Raw genomic sequence first — 19633 nt, 5'->3', positions numbered from 1 at the left:
GGGAAAGAGAAAGTCAACAGCAGATACAAATGTCACTTTATATCATTCTTTGACCTGGAGTCCTTTATTTATTTAGATTCAGCAGTGGCTAAAGACCCTGTTGCTGTCGACTGTCACAACTACACAAGGTCCTTCTGAAGTTAGTGACACAGCCATTTGCATGCCAACTATTGTTTGTAGAACTAGGGCCTTTAAGTACTAACCATCATCTTAGAAGGTGGCTTTGGTAGCTGACTGGAACTGACTGAGCATTTCCTCCAAGAAACTGTAGAAAATACTGTTTGTGGGAAGTGTGTGAGTGAGGGTGAATGGGTGAGGGGCTCATGGCAGGAAAAACAACTAACAGGAAAGGGGAAGTAGAAACATCATCCTCCTTGCTCTCAAACAGTTCTTTATCTGACAGTCCTCCTGCTGGTCGCTTGTCCTGCTGAGTCCCCTCCTCCTTCCGTCCCCTTGACATGCAAAATACACATCCAGAGACTACCTACACAATGAGAGTTACAGTACTTTGTTACTGAAACTCCCTCTATGCCCATTCTCTAACTCTTGTGTAGGATTCCATTGTTTTGGTTACTGCCTCGCTTGACGTTATGTGAATCGCACCTGCAGTACTGCCCAGTCTGGGGTTGTACAATGCAGTAATAACTTGAAGCTACTAGGAGTTCAAGAGCGTAAATGTTCCAGGATATGCTTTCTGCAAATTAAATTGCGTTTTAAGTTATATTTTCTTTCTTATTGTTAATATTTTAATCTGTAAATATTGTGCTCCTATAGGAAAATTAAATGCCATATACTAATTTTCCATAAAGTGTGTGTTTTCTTTTTGATGGTCTTCAGCCTGACTTCTGAAATCACTCTTTACAGTTAGATGCTGTTGATATTTGATTTCGGTGGAGTCACTTCTGATCAGCATCAACATTCCAGCACTTGATACATTTTCCCAGCCTAGAGATCTGTCAGTTCCCATTTCTTTACTATTAAGTAATTTACTATTAAGAAATTAAATTACTGTTAATTTACTATTAAGAAATGAAAATTAAATAAGAAGGTTCTGTGACAATATACAAAAAAAAGAAAACAAAAATTAAAAAGCATGATAAAATATGTCACTCCTAATTCACTGCTGGCAATTCACTTTTCATTTTGTTTGTTTAGGTACTTCCCATCAAGGTGGCTATTCCCATGATGCTGTGGTCCATGCATTACAAAAATGTGGCATACGTCATATTGACACAGCAAAAAGATATGGCTGTGAATCTCTCCTCCAAAAAGCCATTGAAGAGAGTGGTGTGAAGCGGGAGGACCTGTGGATAACTACCAAACTCTGGCATAGTGATTATGGCTATGAAAACACAAAAAAAGCCTGCTTGGAGTCATGTGAAAGACTTGGTGTTAAATATCTTGGTATGAATCTTTACATATTGCTTATTTATTGTGCCTTCCATGGAAGTATTTGCAAAGATGAATGAATTCTTGAAAAAAAATTATGTAGTACAGATAGATCACAGAAACCGAATTCTACCTTATTTACACATTTGTAGATTTCTTTTTCTGTTTGTTCTCTGAGAAGTTCACATGCATATAAATGAGAGCACACAATTTTTCCTTGTTGCAAATGTTTTGAAACAGATCAAGGTATGTTTTGTAAAGTTATGTTTCATTGTTAAATTGATTTGAGGATCCAGTACATGAGTTTCAGGTGGTTTTAGCAAAATAGATGAAAATATGAAATAAGGATTCATAAACTTCACAATAATTTATTGGTAACAAGGTGACAAAAATGCCTAATTACATGTGTGGTCTGCTGAATCTCAAGGAATGGGAGTCCTTTCTAAAACTTATTTTGTAGGTCTATTAAATGGTAAAAATTCTGAATAACTGCTTTTGGTTTGGACTGATGCAATAAACTTTAGGGAAAACATTAGAAGTATCTACAAGACTTTAGAATACTAAATGTAACTAACACTAAATTAGACTTTTGCGCTTTCAAACTTACCCTGACCATAAACTTCTTGTAGTCAAAGATGTGATATTGTTACTCCCTTATTAGACAGGCAAAGAGCTGCAATAATGATGCCAATTAATTCTTTTCAGCAGGTTATAGGAGAGGAGGTACCTGATAAACATGGTATTTTTAAAAAATGCTTTTGCTGCTTCTTCCCTAGCTAAAGCAATTAAAAGAAAGAGGAGGTAGAGGAAGATGAATTTAAAGTACTAATCTAAAATAATGACACAGGTGGAGGTAGTGTTTATGCTGATAATCAAGGAATAACTGACCTAACCATCAGACATTATATGTCAGTGTCCTGAAAAGCCTCATTTTGCTTCTCTTTCCTCACCCTGTCCCCTTGTTGCCAGTAAAAAAACTTTAATGAGGAAGTGAACAGCTTTTGTGAAGTACAGATTTTGCAGAATTAATGGCATACAATATTAGTGGCAGCTGTGTGCTGTATTCACTGGCTTTTTTTCTTGGGTACATTGCAAGATGAAGGGAAAAAAATCTGTATCTGTTGAAGACTGAAATATTTGTTTGCAAATATTTGGCTCCATTCTTCATGGAAACATATCCCTTAACTTCCTGCACAGGTACAGAATAATGCAAAGTTAATTAAAATCTCTCTCTGTCCTGTGCAAATAGGGGTTACTGCAAGGAGACTTTCGTAAACAAAGTTTCAAGCCCAGACTTTCTCCTCTAAATTAAGAAATAACGTTTCCTCCCCTCTGCTTTCAGCTTATGTTTTGTGTTTGCTTTCTTTTTCCTTCTGCTTGCTATGGCACTGGTGCTGAATGTCGATGAGAGAAAAACTTGACTCACTTCCAGGAAATAATTTTCTGTGATTCCTTTTAGTACCGTAATTTGCTTTTATTTTCTCAGGTAGTAGACTGATTAAAGTAGATGCTTACACAAATACTCAGTTTACATATTGCTGCTAAGCAGAAATATGTGAGACAAGTTAAAAAAAAAATCTGAGAGCAAGAAATGCGCAAATATTGTTACCGTGTGAGTGAATCCTTGGACTGGCATAAACAGAACTTCAGTTTGTCGGATATGTTCAGCTCTGAGACATCTTTTGCTCATATTAGTAAGACAAATTAAGGAGTATTAGAACTGCCTGTGCAATTGGCCTCCATACCAGACTCCACCCCCACCCCCCACCCCCCCGCTTTTTTTATTATTAGTATACCCTCACCCATCTTCCCTCCTTCCTCACCTTTCTTCCACTGATGTGGAGAAGTCTGAAAAATGTATAAACCTCTTCCTGGACCACCACTTAGTCTGCCATAGTGACCTAAATCAGTCCTGGCTTCAGTTTGCTTTAACTTGACTATTTGTAAACTGCAATTCACTGATATGTCGGTGAGGATTGTGACCTCTGCAAGAATGGGATGGCAAATGGAGTAACGGTTTTGACTGCTTATGTTTAGGATCGACACCACAGACCATTTTTGTTAGCACAGTATGATCTGCACTCATGTGAAAGAGATAAGGTTGAGTTCTATGTTTAGTGCTATATATGCTGGTGAAGTAGACCCTTAGAGGTGGTACAATACATGGTGTGTTTCATGGTGTTCATACAAAGCATCATGCTTTAAGGAGTCCTATACCTCCTGTCTGAAAGCACCCAGCTGGAAGGTGCTATTGAAAGCATTTTTAAGCAAAAAGTGGCAATATCTTAAAACATGAACTTTTCAAGTGTTTCAAGAATGCTTAGAGTTAGAGCTTTTTGTTGGAAATTTGTTGGGGGGTTATCACAAGTCTAACAGAAGTAACTGGAATGCAGAAGATTGGTTTGAAAATACGGTTATAACCTTGTAGAACTAAGCTTAGATATCCTAGCTCTGTTTTTATTCATACGTGCATTTTATGTCCCTTTTCTGCTGGCCAATCTATACAAGAGAGAGGACATGAAATCCATGACAAGAAAAGATCTGGTAATAACAGGGCATTTTGTGTCCAAGCTTATTTAGGAAAATAAATTTTTAGTTACAAGAATGTGTTAAAGCTGGCAGTTTTTCTATGAAATAGAAAATAAAGGTACATTAAATGTACCTAAAGTAGAATTTCCTGATTTCATTATATGATATTAACCAAATCTGTGGTGGTTCACAACATTTCCATAAAGATACATGGTTCAGATATGTTATTTAGGATCTGTCAATATTCTATCTATGAAGTTAGGCCTTTAGGTTGGAGGGAAAGCTAGTCATTCAGAAGGCTGCAAAAAGAAAAAGCTGTAGGAGCCCTGGCAGCTAAATGTGCAGCTAAGCTCTTTGTTCCAAGGAGGCTCCTGTTAATTTTCTTGAGGATACTTAATGGGCTACACAGTCTATCCATGCAGACTGAATTAGAGACTTGGGAAATAATGTAACAGGAATTGATAAATCTTTGCATTAGCAGTATATAGAATGCCAGATGTTGAAATAGATGAACTGCTGAAAGCAGTCGCAGCTTTTTAAGAGAAAAAGTGTACCATGTAAAATACTGTTATGAAACCTTTTTGATAATACCATTTGCCCAAAAAGTGTTTAAGAGAGCAGTGTTCCAGGATTTTTATTTGAATCAGTAGATCATATATCCACAGAAAGCTGGAAACTTTATTATTTGTGGGCAGTGGTTGTTACAGATATCCTACTCCTTGTATTTTCCAAATGTGGTCCTCAAGTAGAAGTCACAGTAAACCAATATGAAATTGCAGCAAATCTTACAGGTTTGGCAGTAGCAGAATACATTCCTTGGGTTTTGGATCAAACCTCCAAAGTAACTTCTTGAGTGTGATTTGTGGGTTACTGAATTCATGAAGAATTTTATTTTCCTTTTGACTGTTCAGAGTCTGTCACGTTCAGGCAAATTTAACCTATCGTAAATCCCCAGCTGGATTTGGACAAATGTTCTATAAGCATATTCAGTGTAATAGGTGAATCACATGAATGATGGTAATACACCCAGGTCAGGTTGTCTATGAATTCAGGACACTTTGGGGGTTGCTTCACATTGATCCTTGTTCCAATAGAATAAAAAACAACAAAAAAAGATTGTGCAGGAGAGAAAAATACATCGTGTACGTACAAAGTGCAGTGACGATTAAGAAAAGCAGGGAAAATACAATCATTGCATTAAGATAATTGTGCTAAATATTGAATAAATATACTTTTGCTTTTAGATTTGAGATGAGCCAGGGCTTGTTCTTCAAAACTAGGTTTGTTATAGTGAGTTTTGACCCTTTTTTAAAATACTGTATTAGGAATTTGAATAGGATTGCAAACTTTTTATTTCCTTGGCAACATGCTGTTGGCTTTTAAATGTGTAAAATGTCCTTGTACTTTTGAGTTAAGAGGAACTATGTTAATTGTAGGTGCTGCAACAACTAAGAAGTAATAAGCCACTCTATTTTAAATGTCTGTGTGAAAGCAGTTCATGTGTTAATTTTAGTTTTCCTGCAGCACTGTGTTTTGACATTTGAATGAACTTCAGGCCCTCGCTTACCACTGCACCACTACAGCTTGATTGTCTGTAAAGGATGCTGTAAAAAGCTGGTAAATACAAAATCCGATTGTGAATGTTTGGGTATTTCTCTTCTTCCTCAAGTGCATCCTGATACTGTGAATCATTGTTTTTTGGTGGTTTTTTTTAGTTAAGATTATTTTTGTTTTTAAATATGGTTGGAAGACATCTTAAAGTATTGATTAATCTATCCCCCACTACAAGGCACAGCTACATCGTCTCAACAGATAAAAATTTAGTCTGTTCTTAAAAACCTCCAGTGATAGAGTTACACATTTCTTGGCTACTGGAACCTTAAACTATTTTGATAAATAACTTAAAACAAATTTCTTGCCTCCAAAATGAAAATAAGAGTGTTTGTGTTCATGTAATCCCCTGGGAGGGGAAATATTTTAAGCAAAAGAAAGTGTGTGGGTGTAGGTGTGAATGTGTGTACAAATGAAGATGAAATCATAGACTGGTTTGTGAGGTGCTTACTGGTTTTATTGGCCTACAGGTATTATGGAAAGTTTTGGGTTTTTTTAACAGATGCAACAGAAGTAAGCAGATCCTAACTTAAAATGAACTATGCTTAGTTTATTTAAGTAGAGTGGCAGCTCCATTGCTCGTTGCAAGGTACACTGTATTCCTTCTGTTTTGAGCTGTGGTGGGGTGGTTTGTGCGTGACTGGCAGAAAGACCGTTCTGCTCTGTCTCTCAGATAAGGTACCTTTGCCCCACATCTTTCGCAAACAATTCTTGCGCTCAGGAGGACTGCACTTTGTGGTCCAGTAGATGCTTTCTAGCCCTGAATGCATCTATTTCTAACTGTGAAGTAATTTTTATTTCAACAAAAAGCCTCAATTAAAATAAACATAATAGGATGATATGGATATCACATACTGATAACATCACCTTTCTAAAATAAAGGACTAAGAGCTAATCATGGTTGCATTGAAGAGGTCTCAGACACTAATACAAGGAAGGGTGAGGTACTGCATTTTGTAAATATCCAAAGCCAGAGATTTTTCAGTTATCAAATCTCTTCAAAGTCATTCATCTGAGAGTGCTTCAATTTCTTGGGCTCAGTACAAAGCATCTGTATGTGGATATCGATGGTGTAGCTATTTCTGTGAACATTTGCAAACTGTGATCTCTAATTGAATATTTAGGCTTTTGGAAAAGTAGCTTTTGGTGAAATTCTGCTGAAGTTATTGATTATTTTTTGTGGCGCTATATGACGTGTTTCTACATAGTTAAGCAATTCTTACTAGTCTGATTTGGAGAACATAACAAGAAGCAATTAAAGATACGTAATTCTTCCATTTTCACATGAGGTAGACATCAGATACCGGTAACTTATACCTACTTATATATGACATAAGCAAAAATGTTTAAATTAAAACATGGCAGTCTTTATGCAGTAAGTACTGCCAATGGTATATATAATTTTGCATCCAAATGAACACTTGATATTAGGAATTACTAAAGCTAATCCTTGGGATTATGTCTGACATAAATCAGTGGAAATTTTAAGAGACTTTATTGGCAAAAGAGTTAGAGTAGTGCTGAGTTTTGAACATAACCTTACCAAATGCTTTAATCAATATCCCAATATTAGTTTTCACTTAAATGTCACAGAAATTGGTACTTATTCCAATACTATATATTGGTATTTATTCTTAATAAATACAACTTCTTTCCTGAGGGCAATTAGAGAAGAAGTAATTACTTGCAGATCAGTGATGAACAAGACTGCATGTGGTTTGTTCTACTCTCTTCTAAATTGGGAGTGGATTTTATGTATATAGGGGCAAAGAATGTGACATAAATACAGATGCTGCAAATCATTATATATGAGTGATATTTGCTTGTCTGAGAAATTGTGTTTAAAAGTCTAATGGGTTATTGATATCAGAAAGTGCAGGTTTAGTTCATTATTTTTGTGATACACCTAAAATAATTTTTTCCTTGATACATCTGTAATGCATCTTGCTGTACAAAATTCTGTAATGTTCTAATTAGATTCTTAGTGTAAGCAAAATACTCTCTTTAACAGTGTTGCAATAATGTACCCAAATGGAAACTGGTGCATTTATAGTTAATTTCCTGTCACCTTTAACTCTTAAATCGGGGTTGAGTATGTGTTTATTGAGGTGGAAAGCTAATGTACCAGCCCGGTGGTATAGTAATCATTAGCGCAGTCCTTAAATGTGAATAAAAAAATATGGCAGAGGATCTGTGTTTTCACAAAGAGGGGCTGAAAATAAATGTCAAGCATTCAAAGAATAAAAAACTCTGATCATTGCAAACGCATCAATTTTTTTATTTATTAACTCTATTTGAACTGCCAAAAAAGGAATATTATAAAGCACAAAGACAACCATGCACATCTCAGTCATGCACTTATTTCTTTTTCTGGTTTGTGTCAGACTAACGTATGATGCAAAGACCAACACCTCTTTGACTGCGATGAATGCAGTTACCTGTTTAATCTGCCATTAGGATTTGAATAGGAATGTTATTGTTTTCAAGGTATCTCCTTCAGAATGTCTAGCAGTGTCTACAAACTTATAAAGGAGTTATATGTCCTATCATTTTTGAAATTTAGATAATTTGATTTGGAACTCTGAGCCCAATATATGTAGATTTCTCACTTTTCTAATTTTTCTTGGAAATGCTTCCTTTTTCATTAGAAGGATCGTCTTTTCTTGCATGGAGACAATGGAAAAAAAAAAGCTTTCCTGAGACATCCAGTTTCAGTAGCAGCTTGGATAATTTCGTCAGCAGTAAATCTTAATTGTGCTTGAAAAGGTTCTAACATTTTGTAAAATATAATAAAGCATAATTTTGTTCCCTTAAAATAATATTTTTTAAAAGCCTAAAAAAAAATCACAAATGCTGCCACAAAATTATATCAAAAAAACCCCACCAAACAAACCCTATATGAAAGAATGTGCTGTATAATTTCCAACAGAAATTCCTAAATGGAAGTATTCTTTAGAAAGGGAAAAACAGACCCACTGCTGGTTGTATAAAATGTCTGCAGAACTGCCAAACATGTTTATCTTCCATGAACTCGAAGACTTGTAGCACTTCAGCAGTAGTCCAGTCTTAATTCCAGTGACCAAGATGCCTTTTATTTAAATGGGACTTGTTATATGTTGAAAGTTTATTAAGTGCGTATGTGACCACGAAATTCTGATTACAGTGACCTAAACCTGTGGCACATGTACAACTTCTGCTACCTTTACTTGTTAATGAAATGTGGATTTTGTTTATTAAAACTAAATGAATGTATACAGTAATGGTCATGGAGTAGTAATCGTAACTATTTTGATCATAATATGCTAGGGAATGTTATGGAGAGAAAATGCTGTTTCATGTGGGGTTTTGGTTGTTTGGTGTTTGGTTTGGTTTTTTTTTTTTTTTTTTGACACTTTAATGTGTGTTCTGGTTCTGTTTCTTTTTTAGATCTTTATTTAATACACTGGCCTGATGCACATGTTCTGGGTAAAAGCAATCGAGAGGTCCGAGCTGAAACCTGGAGAGCAATGGAGGAGCTGTATGAGAAAGGTGATACAATAATGAAAACCTATCATGGCAGAGGGAATTATATTGCATTTTGGGATTTGGGGAATTCATAGTGAGGGATGTTCAAAAATTTAATTTGAACTGGATGCTCATATTTCAGTGGGATTTGGGTGTGTGACTTGTATGAATCTCTTCAGAAATTGCAGCATTAGCATTTTGGTAAGTTAAATAAGAGAGGTTGTATTGCTTATAAACAATATGTTGCCAAATTCTGCCTGTGAGATTAATGATGGTGTGCATATTTTCTTGAGAAAATCTACAGATTACATTGAAATGTATATCCCACTATAGAACATGATTTTAGCAGTCTCTTTTGTTTTAAGTATAAATCATGCCAAGTTTTACTTCCTTTAGATTTTTTTTTTAATTGTATGATGCCATTTTCCAATTTATCATATATTGTGGTACTTTATAGATTAATTTGTGGTTTAGAAAAGGTGAACAAAGCTATGACTAGATGAGGAACAAATACTCAATTGCAGATTCTTTAGTACTTACTACTGAAAAAAAATTTCAAAGGAGGGAGCTATTCTCTCAAGCTCTGATACCTGTGAATTTGATTTTTGGTACACTGCAAACTTCAGTTTACATTTATAGCGATAGGAAGAGTAGACTGCCCCAATCAAAATTTATCTTGCAGATTTAAGAGGAGGATTTGCTCCTGAAGCATACAGTATTATTAGAAATAGTGTCGTAAGAGAAGATCCTGTCATGCAGTTCTTGGGCAATGTGGACCACCCTGTTTACACTTCAGAGAAGTTCCACAGACAGAGAGAAGACTTCTTGGGTTAAGTAGTCTATCTGCTAACCCAGAGTGACTGAAATAGTGATTGTAGTAGGAGAGCTGTACAAAAGTAATTACAGGCTCTGTGCCGCTATCAGTTTTATCAATGCAATAAATAAACCTGTTATCTTATACTTCAACCATTCAGTTACTTTTTGTCTGCCTCTGGAAACACAGAAGAAAATTATCTTTGATACATCTTTTGTTCTTGCTTTTTATATTCAGCATAAGGGAAGTTGCAAAAAATATTTTCTGCTATGTAAGGGATTACAACATTCAGTTTTGAAAGAAACACTACACAGACCTAATGTTTCAAAGCATCAGTGCGTTTTAAGTCCAAAGATGGATTATTCAACAAGATACTTCATCTTTCCATTGAGAAGTTTTCTTTTCTGATGAGTATTTAAGTTAGTGCATGACATTTGTGCCTAGATATGCCATCCTAATTTGATGCACACAGGTTGTATTTTCACCTTCTATTATTATTCCTATCCTATTGGCTTTATTCTGCTTTTGCCTGTGTATTTGTGATCTTTCCTGTCTTACACAACTCTTTCTTTCTCTATATATCTTCCTAATGGGAAAGCCTGTGAGCTCTTCAGTGGTCTTCCAGTAACGCATTGGAAATACCATCTCTGGCCTCATAGGCAGATGAAAAATTACTTTTATTTTTTGTTCCTATGCATGATACCTCTTTACCGACATCCTATGTTATATTTATTTTTCTGCGATTGCATTTCTTCAACAGTTTTGTCAGTTTGCATGTTGCTATCCTCAGTCATCTTCTGGATTTAAGCATTCTGTATACTCATGTTTCATTTAGCTGAGCATAAGTTTTCCAGCTGTGGTTGTCTAAATTACCTCAGTTAAATCATCTACATGGGAAGGAAAATTTATTAGTCTGGTTGAATCAAGTGCCTTAGAATATTAACCTCCACATTTTTGCTCTGGATGTCCTGACCATAACCGTGTGTTACTGAAATGATACACAAATGTTAACCACTCTGGAGATGGAAATGCAATGAATCCCAAGGAAAATGTTAAATAATTTGTTTGCATGGTTAACCGCTAGACTTTCCACTGAAGATTGAACACTTGCTGCATATCTTTATGTGACTTGCTATGTGTTATGTGAGCAACATGTTAGCCTTGGTATGAATTGAATATAGGATTTGGTTCTTTGTCTTCTCTGAACTTGACGTTGGTTCAGGTAATCATTGGTTCCTGTTTGCAATCCTGTCACTTGGCGGGGGGGATGTTTATTCTGGAAAAAAAAAATTAGTAAAAACTAAATCCCATTTGAAGATTGACCATTTAAATGAATAATATGCTTCTGCAATTGATTGATGAAGGAAATATTGAAATTATTCAACTTGCTAGTGTGTTTAACAAGTAGCTGTGTCCACACTGAAGAGTTTCTGAAAGTGCAGTGACAATAAGCACTGTTCTCCATGGGGAAAAAATGGTTTCTGTTATGGGACTGATAATCATATCTATCTGCAAGAGACTTAGGAGATGGTTAAAGTGACCTAAGTCTTTGGTCTGGCTGAAGTTAACAAGATGTTCATTAATCATGTCTCTGTATTCACAGATCGTTTGAGTGCAGATATGTGAAATCTTAATCTTTCAACTTCAATTTAAATCCAGGTTAATATTTATTCTTCAAAATTCCACTTACAAGGGGCAAGCAACATTTTAAAATACTGTCAATTATTAGTAGTCTTTTTTATTGTTATTACCAATTGCTTAAGAGGAGGGTAAATAAACTGTTAGTACCCAAGCCTGTAAAAGTCTTTAATGCAGGGTTTTTTTAAGATTGTGTTAAGCTTTAGATTGGTCACAATTGTCACAACTTGACACAAGAAAAATCCCAAAGGCATCTACACTCATAGCTTTGAGACAATTTTTTTGGAGGGATCATGTCTACAAAGATAGATTCAACCAGGTTCATCTGGGAGCCAGCACATAGCAGCTGAGAGACAGGGCTGCAGGAGAACAACTTGCAGGACTTCTGGCCTGAAGTACCCTCTCACCCAGCTAGCTCAGGAGAGACCAGAGATTGTGGGTCTGTGCCCCTGTCCAGGTCAACATGCACTAATTTATAAGATTTTGCCCCCAGATAATTAAAACTGTGTGACAGGTTAAAAAAAAAAAAAAAATCTTAATTATTTGTCAAAATTTTTAAAATAAATATTTTAGGGAGCAGAAAACTTGCATAAAAAGTAAAACAAAACTCAGATTATAGTGAGTGCGGTTTTAGTAAACTCCTAGGTACCTCTGGCTGTAGAAGAAATACCAGGTTTATTGTTATTTGAATGCAGCATGTGCCTATGAAATTGGTGTGTAAACTGGTAGATGTGCATTCACGGAGATGTGTGGGCATCCTTAAGTGAAGTGCTTAGTATTGCTTCCTATATATAGTCTTAATGAAGGTTTGGAGTTGAGCTATAACATCATAATATTATCGTAAACAGAAAATAATAGATTCAGGTGACGAGAGCGATCTTTTGCTATCACTGAAAAATCCCCACTGTGGCTTACCACTATACTGTTTTTGTATTTCATCAAAAGGAATTTGAGGTTAACATTTTTCAAAAGAATCTCTTGTCGTGATACGATTTGAACTGGAAACACAAACAATTTAAAAAGAGAATCTGAACAATGTTTGTTAGAAATTTTGTTACCCTCTCCAGCTGATTACTTACCGTACTGAAGTTTTGGGCTGCACTCCTTGGACCCAACGTGCTTTGTATCTTTGGAAACTAAACATAATCTGGTTATTGCCCTAAGGCTGGGGTCTCAGGAACACACTTGAAAGAAGGTTTCATGTTTTAGCGCACTCACTCTTGTGCTTGAATCCACTGTTCAACTGCCTAATGCAACTGAGCAGCTATCTCAAGATCTCAGTTCAGGTTAAAAACAATTTCCCAGAATCCTGGACATTTTGCTGGACATTTTTCATGAAGGAGACAATGACAGATATGAGAGCATACCCAAAAACACTCATAGGGATCCTGAAGCCGCTATTGTCCCTTACTGTAATAGTATGACATAATACATGTATTATCTATGTTAAAATCACACATCCTGAAAGTTTTACCCACTTCAGGTGTTTTAATCCCTCTGGGTTGTGTCTGAAACATCATCCTGTGTCTCTCTGGTTTGCCCTTGAGCTACAGAGTCTTTGGCTAAACATGCTCATCTTATTTTCTCCTGGCTAAATCCTTCGGTATGTTTCATAGAGTCCATTAGAAGTCCTTTAGGATCTTTCCCTCTTTAACCTGAAATTTGTATATTTTTACCCTCTATCCTCTCTCCCATACAAACAAGGCAAGGTTATACTTTTAGTTTGCTTTTTAAATATTCCTGTTGCATAGCCAGAGCCCAGTCCTTAAATTTCCTGGTTTCCTGTAATAACTTTCTAGGGAAAAATGTCATACAGTCTTCGTCAACAAAGGTAGATACATATTTACAGCGGTATACAAACCTATAGCATTGTATCATTCCATAACATGAACCAAACTTATAAATTGTATGTACATTTCCCCAAATCATACAGAAAGTATATTAGAATGCTTATTCATCATATTAATGAGTTATAGCACTGCTTGATTCATGAGACATTCACATGCTGGTTAAGAAAGGATTCAGTGCAGAGATTTCTATTTTGTCTTACAGTCTGTTGTCTTTCCTAAGTCTTCAGACCCTGAGATTTGCATGCATTCAGGCCCGGCCTTGCTTCCAGAGGGAATTGCGCCATCTCTTATGGTGGCTCGGGGCTCAGAATTCTGCACCTGGTCTTGGTAGTCGGAAGATTTTCTAATAGAAAAGCTCCTGAGGAACTGCCGCAATTTCCACTGATCAGTCATTGCAGCTTTTTTATGTTGAGAATTAGGAACAAATGAATGGGGGAGGATAATTATTTCCTTTACTGTCTTTAGAATTGTAGTGTACTTGAAAGTAGAGGATAAAGGCACTACCTGCACTAAAAACTCCTGTTTAAAGATGCTGGGTGACTTCTGATAGACCAAGCTGATAGCTAACAAATTTCTACTAGCTGAGGACAACCTTACAGTTTCAAGAATTAGTTTCTGTAAATGCTGTTATGCCTGAAAATGTAACATTTCTTTTTTCTTTTTTTTTTTTTCCATTTCTTATATTCTGTGGCTTGTTAATCTGCTCCAGTTTGATTGGAGCTGTTTCACAGGAGCCAGGTGACTCCATTGTCGTACCTGCATCTGTCTTAAGGTCGCAGTCAGAGTAAAGAAGTCTCTATCTGTACTGCAGTGTTGAGAGGCAGAGAATTCTAGACATGTGTCTTTGTTCAACAGCCTGCATACACGTTTTCCTTTAAAGAGTTATGGGATAAACAGTGCTCAGGGAAAAGGGAGAAAAAGATTCTTTTTGGTCAGTGAGACATTTGTGTATAATAGCTGGTTCTTTCTGTTGTAACAGCTGAAATCAACTAGGATTCTTGTAATAACAAGGCTATGGTCTGAATTTTTGTGGTCTCGTACATTGTCATTTTGTGGAATTATCCTCTCCAGTACCTCAGGACAGAGGCCAGACTGCCTACAGAACCCATTCCAAGATACATACATTGAGTCAAATATTCCCTTGACAGCTGCAACGTTCTTGTATAGGCATTGGTCTGCTGACAGATGAAAGCAGTGTGGCAAGCTGCTTTGACATCATGAATAGTCATTATATATGCTTGCTGGTAATTGGTCTGTTCCTAGCAAAATGACCCTTTCCATATGCAGTGTCTTTAATGACCTTGATTTTGGCATTGTGGCTAGCCCATCATCTCGGCAAGCTTTTCATACACACATGCACATGATTACTTGTTCCTCCATCTAAAAATGCTGGGAAGAATGAAGGCCTCCAGCCAGCTTTTGCCTGAAGTTGACAAGAGTAATAACATGGTGGTTGTTCTGGGTTCAGATCGCACTGGGACTCAATGCCATTTTACTTAAGAGTAAAATCTTTTGTTTATCTTTTTCATGTAAGCAGCGCAGCTTATGCTTACATGAAATAGTAATTGCACCAGAAACTCCTTAATGTGTTAACATATGATTTTGTTAAACATAGAGAAATGCTCCTCAAAATAAATACAAGTATTCCATTAATATGTTAGTTTAACAGTCTTCCTGTATGATTTGAAGAGAGTCCCATACATTAACAGAAATTGTTTAGCCCAGTAATTGAAGCCATGTCACTATGTTCTTGGAAAAAAAAAATATGTTTTGCCTAATTCCAAGTGAGAGAAGAAATCTAATCGACCTTAACAATATTCTTGTCCTTTTCATCTTTAGGCATAGACCAGTTCAATCATCATCTTTTCTTCCTTCATTTTCTATCGGTTCTTAAAAGTATGAATGAGGGTTCAGTAAACCAAATACAGTTTTTGTGTAGGTGGCACAAATTTCTAGTACATCCTTTCCTAGATGACATATTCTGCTTTTATTCTACTGAAAAATTACTTTATGCTTATATTGTCAAATTATGAACAGCTGACAATTCACAAACATTTGTGTTGCAGCTCCATAAAATGTTTGTCTCAAGAGTGTTTATGTTGGTAGAAGTCATATATGAATGTGTGTACATAAGTTGCACTAAAGTTTTAATAAGTAAAAGCAAGTAACTAATCTTCCTAGCAACACATATTTTTCATATTGTCTATAGTAGTTTCTCTGTGCAGATGAAGATGTCTTATGGCCTTGTTATTATCAGAAGTGTACTTCAGAGATGTGTTTTCATGGGTTGAAAGTGGTTGCAGTTGGTGAGGATGTTGGTTGCACCACACCCTGTTGATCAGATAAGACAGCAATTAAAGATGTATGAAGAAAAAACCCCTACACATATTTATGCTAAAGATCATAAAGAAGTCTTCACAGTATCTTATTTAAGAATAAGAAATTTCCATAGAATAAGTCATTTAAATGGAGATGTAAAAGTGGGAACAAATCTAAACTTGCATGAATGTCTATTCTCATTTGTTATATTTTTCTTTTTTCTTTTTTTTTTTTAATTTTAAGGACTTCATGGGTAATTCTAAGTGTAAAAATAAGCCCTCAGACGTCTTTGTTTCATGATTTATTGCAGTGTATGGTTTGCGCTTTTTCTACTAGCAAGTGAATCCTTTTTATCAAAAATTTAGTTAAATCTTTTTGCTTAGCTTACTTGGTACACAAATGCGTACATCTGTTTTCACACAGAAGGGCCTAGAGGTGCCAGTGTGAACACAAGAGCTGTTGGGAAGAAGGCAATGCTGAAATACATTTCAAAGGAAAGTCCTTGTCCAAAATAACTTTTTGTCTCAATAATAATGTACATGATTTGGGGAAAAGGTGTCATTTATCTGTTTTCCATATGTTGAATTTAAGCCCTAATTTATTAGCTAGTGTAAGTCAGTATTGCTTTCTTGACATCAGTTGGGTTGCTGTTATTCATGCAAGTTGCGAATCATTATCCCTTCTGATACGGAAGTCCAAAAAATATCCCAGTTCAGGAAACTCTGCCCTCATAGTTACAGAGGGGTACAAACTATTTGGAATCTAACTATGTGCTCTCCATAATACTTTCAAAGCGCTAGTTTTGAAGGTACATATTCTAATAGACTTTAAGCACTGGGCTGAGTTGCAGATGATTTTGATCATAGTTTCACAACATAGCGTGTGGTGGCAATATTGACTTAAGGTGTAGTGGGATTGAAGCTGTACCATGTTGCTTTTGCAGTTTTGATTGCCCAACTGTTTGTGAGCAGCTGCACAATGTTCTAGATATAAAAATATATTTTCAGCCTTTTTTAAGCCTGTGTTCTGTTCACAGTATGATTCTACATGCTTAAAACTGGCATACGAGAAGGGAAAATCCACAAGAATACAAGGGAATTGATTCAGTTTTGAAAACAACCAGACAAACAGCCTTTTTGGTGGATTTTTTTTTTTTAATCTGATCTGGTTTGTAATGTCAACTCAGGAAAGAAATATGTCAACATAACTAAGATGGTGTTGCATTAAAGTAGTGAGAATGAGCAGCCAGGGTCAAAAAGACAGACTACATTAAGCTGGTATTGCTGCATTCTGCTATTTAGTTAGCCATTTAACAGTTGAGTAAACTGAATGTTTATAATGAGTCTTCAGTCATAGAAGCTGACGGTTTACTTCTACTCGTGTCTCCTCTCCTGTTGTCTTCAGTTTTCATGGTTCACAGGTGATCTGTAGCAGGAGCAATGATCATGGAATTGTAGTAGCAGAAAAGTCATTTTAAGGCAGATAAGCACCTATACTGTGGTAATGAATAGAATAAAAAGAAATCTTTTGGGGGAGGAAGCATGATTTTTGTGTTTTCATTTTTGCCAGAGTCTTCCTGTGTATCTTAGACAGGACACTTAGCTTTTTGGAGTCTATGTTTTTTAGCCTGTGAAATAGGAACAAGTTTTTGTAATGGGAACATTATTTCATAGATTTAGAACTTAATTCCTTATTGGTTCTGTCTAAGAGTCATGTGCTTTATTTATCAAGGCTTTGGCTTGCAATCTGCATGTGGGGCACACTCAGCCTACAGCTTTGATTTAGCAAGCTGTGCTGAAATTAAATCTTGTATGGTTGATATGAGTAATGCCATTTACCCACAGAGAAGTTCTTAGCGTGCGTATCACAGAGAATGTGGACCTTTCCAACCTGTGTAACCTCCTTTAATAAAGATACAGTTGCTGCAGTTGACCTCTTGTGAAAAGTAGATCTATTTGTTTTTTTATTCTGTGGCCTGAATAGAAGATATAACAGAATGGGCACTGTTCACTGGACGTGGGAATTCTCCCCTGCTCTGACTCATGTCGAGCAGCAGGGAGGGGAAAGAAAATGGGCTCCAGAAACCCAGTATCCAGTTTTGTAATTTAAAAAACTTTTTTGATCTGAACTTTGTACAGTTAATATTCCAGAGACTATTTAGAAGTTTGATAAAAGTCCATAGTAGTGCTAGAGAAAGATAAGGCTCACTATTGTACTAAAACAATGTTGTAGTGCCAAGACAGTGTATTTATGCTTTTTTTGTTGCAAGACTAACAGTGCCCATCAAACTTAGTATAATTTGATATTATACTAAGTAAAGAAAAAAACACCAAATGATTCTCTAGGTTACCATAACAAACACTTTAAGCTTAATATGCAGCTACATTGCAAACAAGTCCATTAGCATGATATATTGCTTCACAGCAGCCGAGAGTAGTAAGTGTGGTGAAATTACCAGTGTGGTGGAGGCCATGGGTTTTTTGTGCAGAACAGAAAAGATGCTTTTTTTTTCCCCAATACGATCAATCACTATTTTGCCAGTATGTTTTCTAATGTGTCTTGCAGAGTTTCATGGTAATTTTTAAAGTTGGATGAAAACTTCTGTTTCACCATTGTGGTCAGTCAATTTTTAGCATCCATAAAAGAAGCATCGTTGCCAAGTTTTCCTTCAAGCCTGTGAAGTCAGAGTCGCAAGGAGTAGGACAAGCCTCAATAAGCTTTGGGAGCTAATGGGGAATTGCAAACTCTTTGTTTATTGCACCCGGCACTTTCTCAAAATCTGCTTCATGGGGCCAAACCACTCATTTCCTCAAGCAGATAAGGAGGATGCTTTCCCCAAGTCAAAGCTCTCTGAGTTTGTAAATAAGGCAGTGTAAATATATATTTTAAAAGTGTGCTTTCTAGAGGGATTGCAGGTAGCACTTTGCAACTTTTATCTCGGAGGACCTGAACTTCAGGACTAGTTAAATTGGTTAAACTAAAAAGAAGTATGGACTTTAAAACCACCTGTTATCACAACAGCAATACATGGATTGTGCCTGAATTGTCTGAAATGGGATTTTTAAGCACACTAAACGGGTATTAAATTGAAAATAAATGCTTTTTTCCCCCCTTTTCAACAGCAGTCTGGTGGCTTTGAGACCCATGACACAAACATTGGGGAACCTACCATTGTTGGAGCTTTGTGAGAGAGGAAATGTAAGGAAAAGTGCCTCCTCCCCACGCCCAAGTTGTTTCAAGGCAATGAGTCAGGACGTTTCTATGCAAGTTTCTCAATAAGCAATTTTTTTATTTCTACTGCTGATGTGATCACTTCATGGATCTTTGATACACGTAGCCACAAGTGTTGGTCTGTCGAATAAAGCCCAAGAGCTAACCAGACCTTCATTTTCTTGAGTGTCATCTTCTAATTCTACATTCTTAGGGACTGATCCAGTAGATGCAAATGTGGAAGTAATTCTGTATAATCTCCTGTGTTAAGGCAGTCTTTCCCAGATTTGGACAATGCAAAGCAACTGTGTTAATCTTCCATCAAGCAGATGGAAGCAGTTCTCTAGAGTAGAATCCACCGATTGTTTGCTGAAATTTAGACTCTCTATTTTTCAGGAAATTCTGGTGTTTTGAATTCATGTTTCCACCATGCATTGAAATAATATTTTTAATACAGTCAGGCTTGCAATTATTTTCATATTTGTTGTATTTTATATGGTAATTTAATACAAAAGTCAAAACACTTTGATGTATTAGACTGAAACTAAAAACAAAGCAATGAAGTTGAAATGAAGGGTTCTAACTTTGCCCAAATTAAATAGTGGATTTAATGAAAATGCAATGTTTTAACTAATTCCCTTTAAAAAAAAAAAAAAGTGTTAAGAAAATGTTCATTCCACAAACACATTGAAATTCTAATTGTTGTTTTTCTCTGTTGTCTGGGAAAATGTTTACTTTCTTGGCAATTTTGAATTTGGCTTTCTCTGTG

General features: G+C 36.1%; 1 protein-coding gene across 1 annotated transcript in view; it reads left to right on the top strand.

Moving 5' to 3' along the window:
* Positions 1 to 180: 180 nt before the first annotated feature.
* The window catches only part of LOC104627344 (uncharacterized oxidoreductase ZK1290.5-like), a gene marked incomplete at its 5' end in the record, with an annotated part of 30207 nt that continues 10754 nt past the window's right edge, over positions 181 to 19633 (top strand). The window contains 3 exons of the mRNA XM_010295529.1: positions 181 to 216; positions 1144 to 1404; positions 8956 to 9057. Of these exons, the coding sequence (XP_010293831.1) occupies positions 181 to 216; positions 1144 to 1404; positions 8956 to 9057 (399 nt within the window). The remainder of the gene's footprint in view (positions 217 to 1143; positions 1405 to 8955; positions 9058 to 19633) is intronic.

The sequence above is a fragment of the Phaethon lepturus genome, unplaced genomic scaffold (assembly GCF_000687285.1).
Source record: "Phaethon lepturus isolate BGI_N335 unplaced genomic scaffold, ASM68728v1 scaffold50989, whole genome shotgun sequence".
In the NCBI taxonomy this organism is placed as follows: Eukaryota; Metazoa; Chordata; class Aves; order Phaethontiformes; family Phaethontidae; genus Phaethon; species Phaethon lepturus.
The sequence above is the reverse complement of the archived record's forward strand: the minus strand, read 5'-3'. Positions and strand labels throughout refer to the sequence as shown.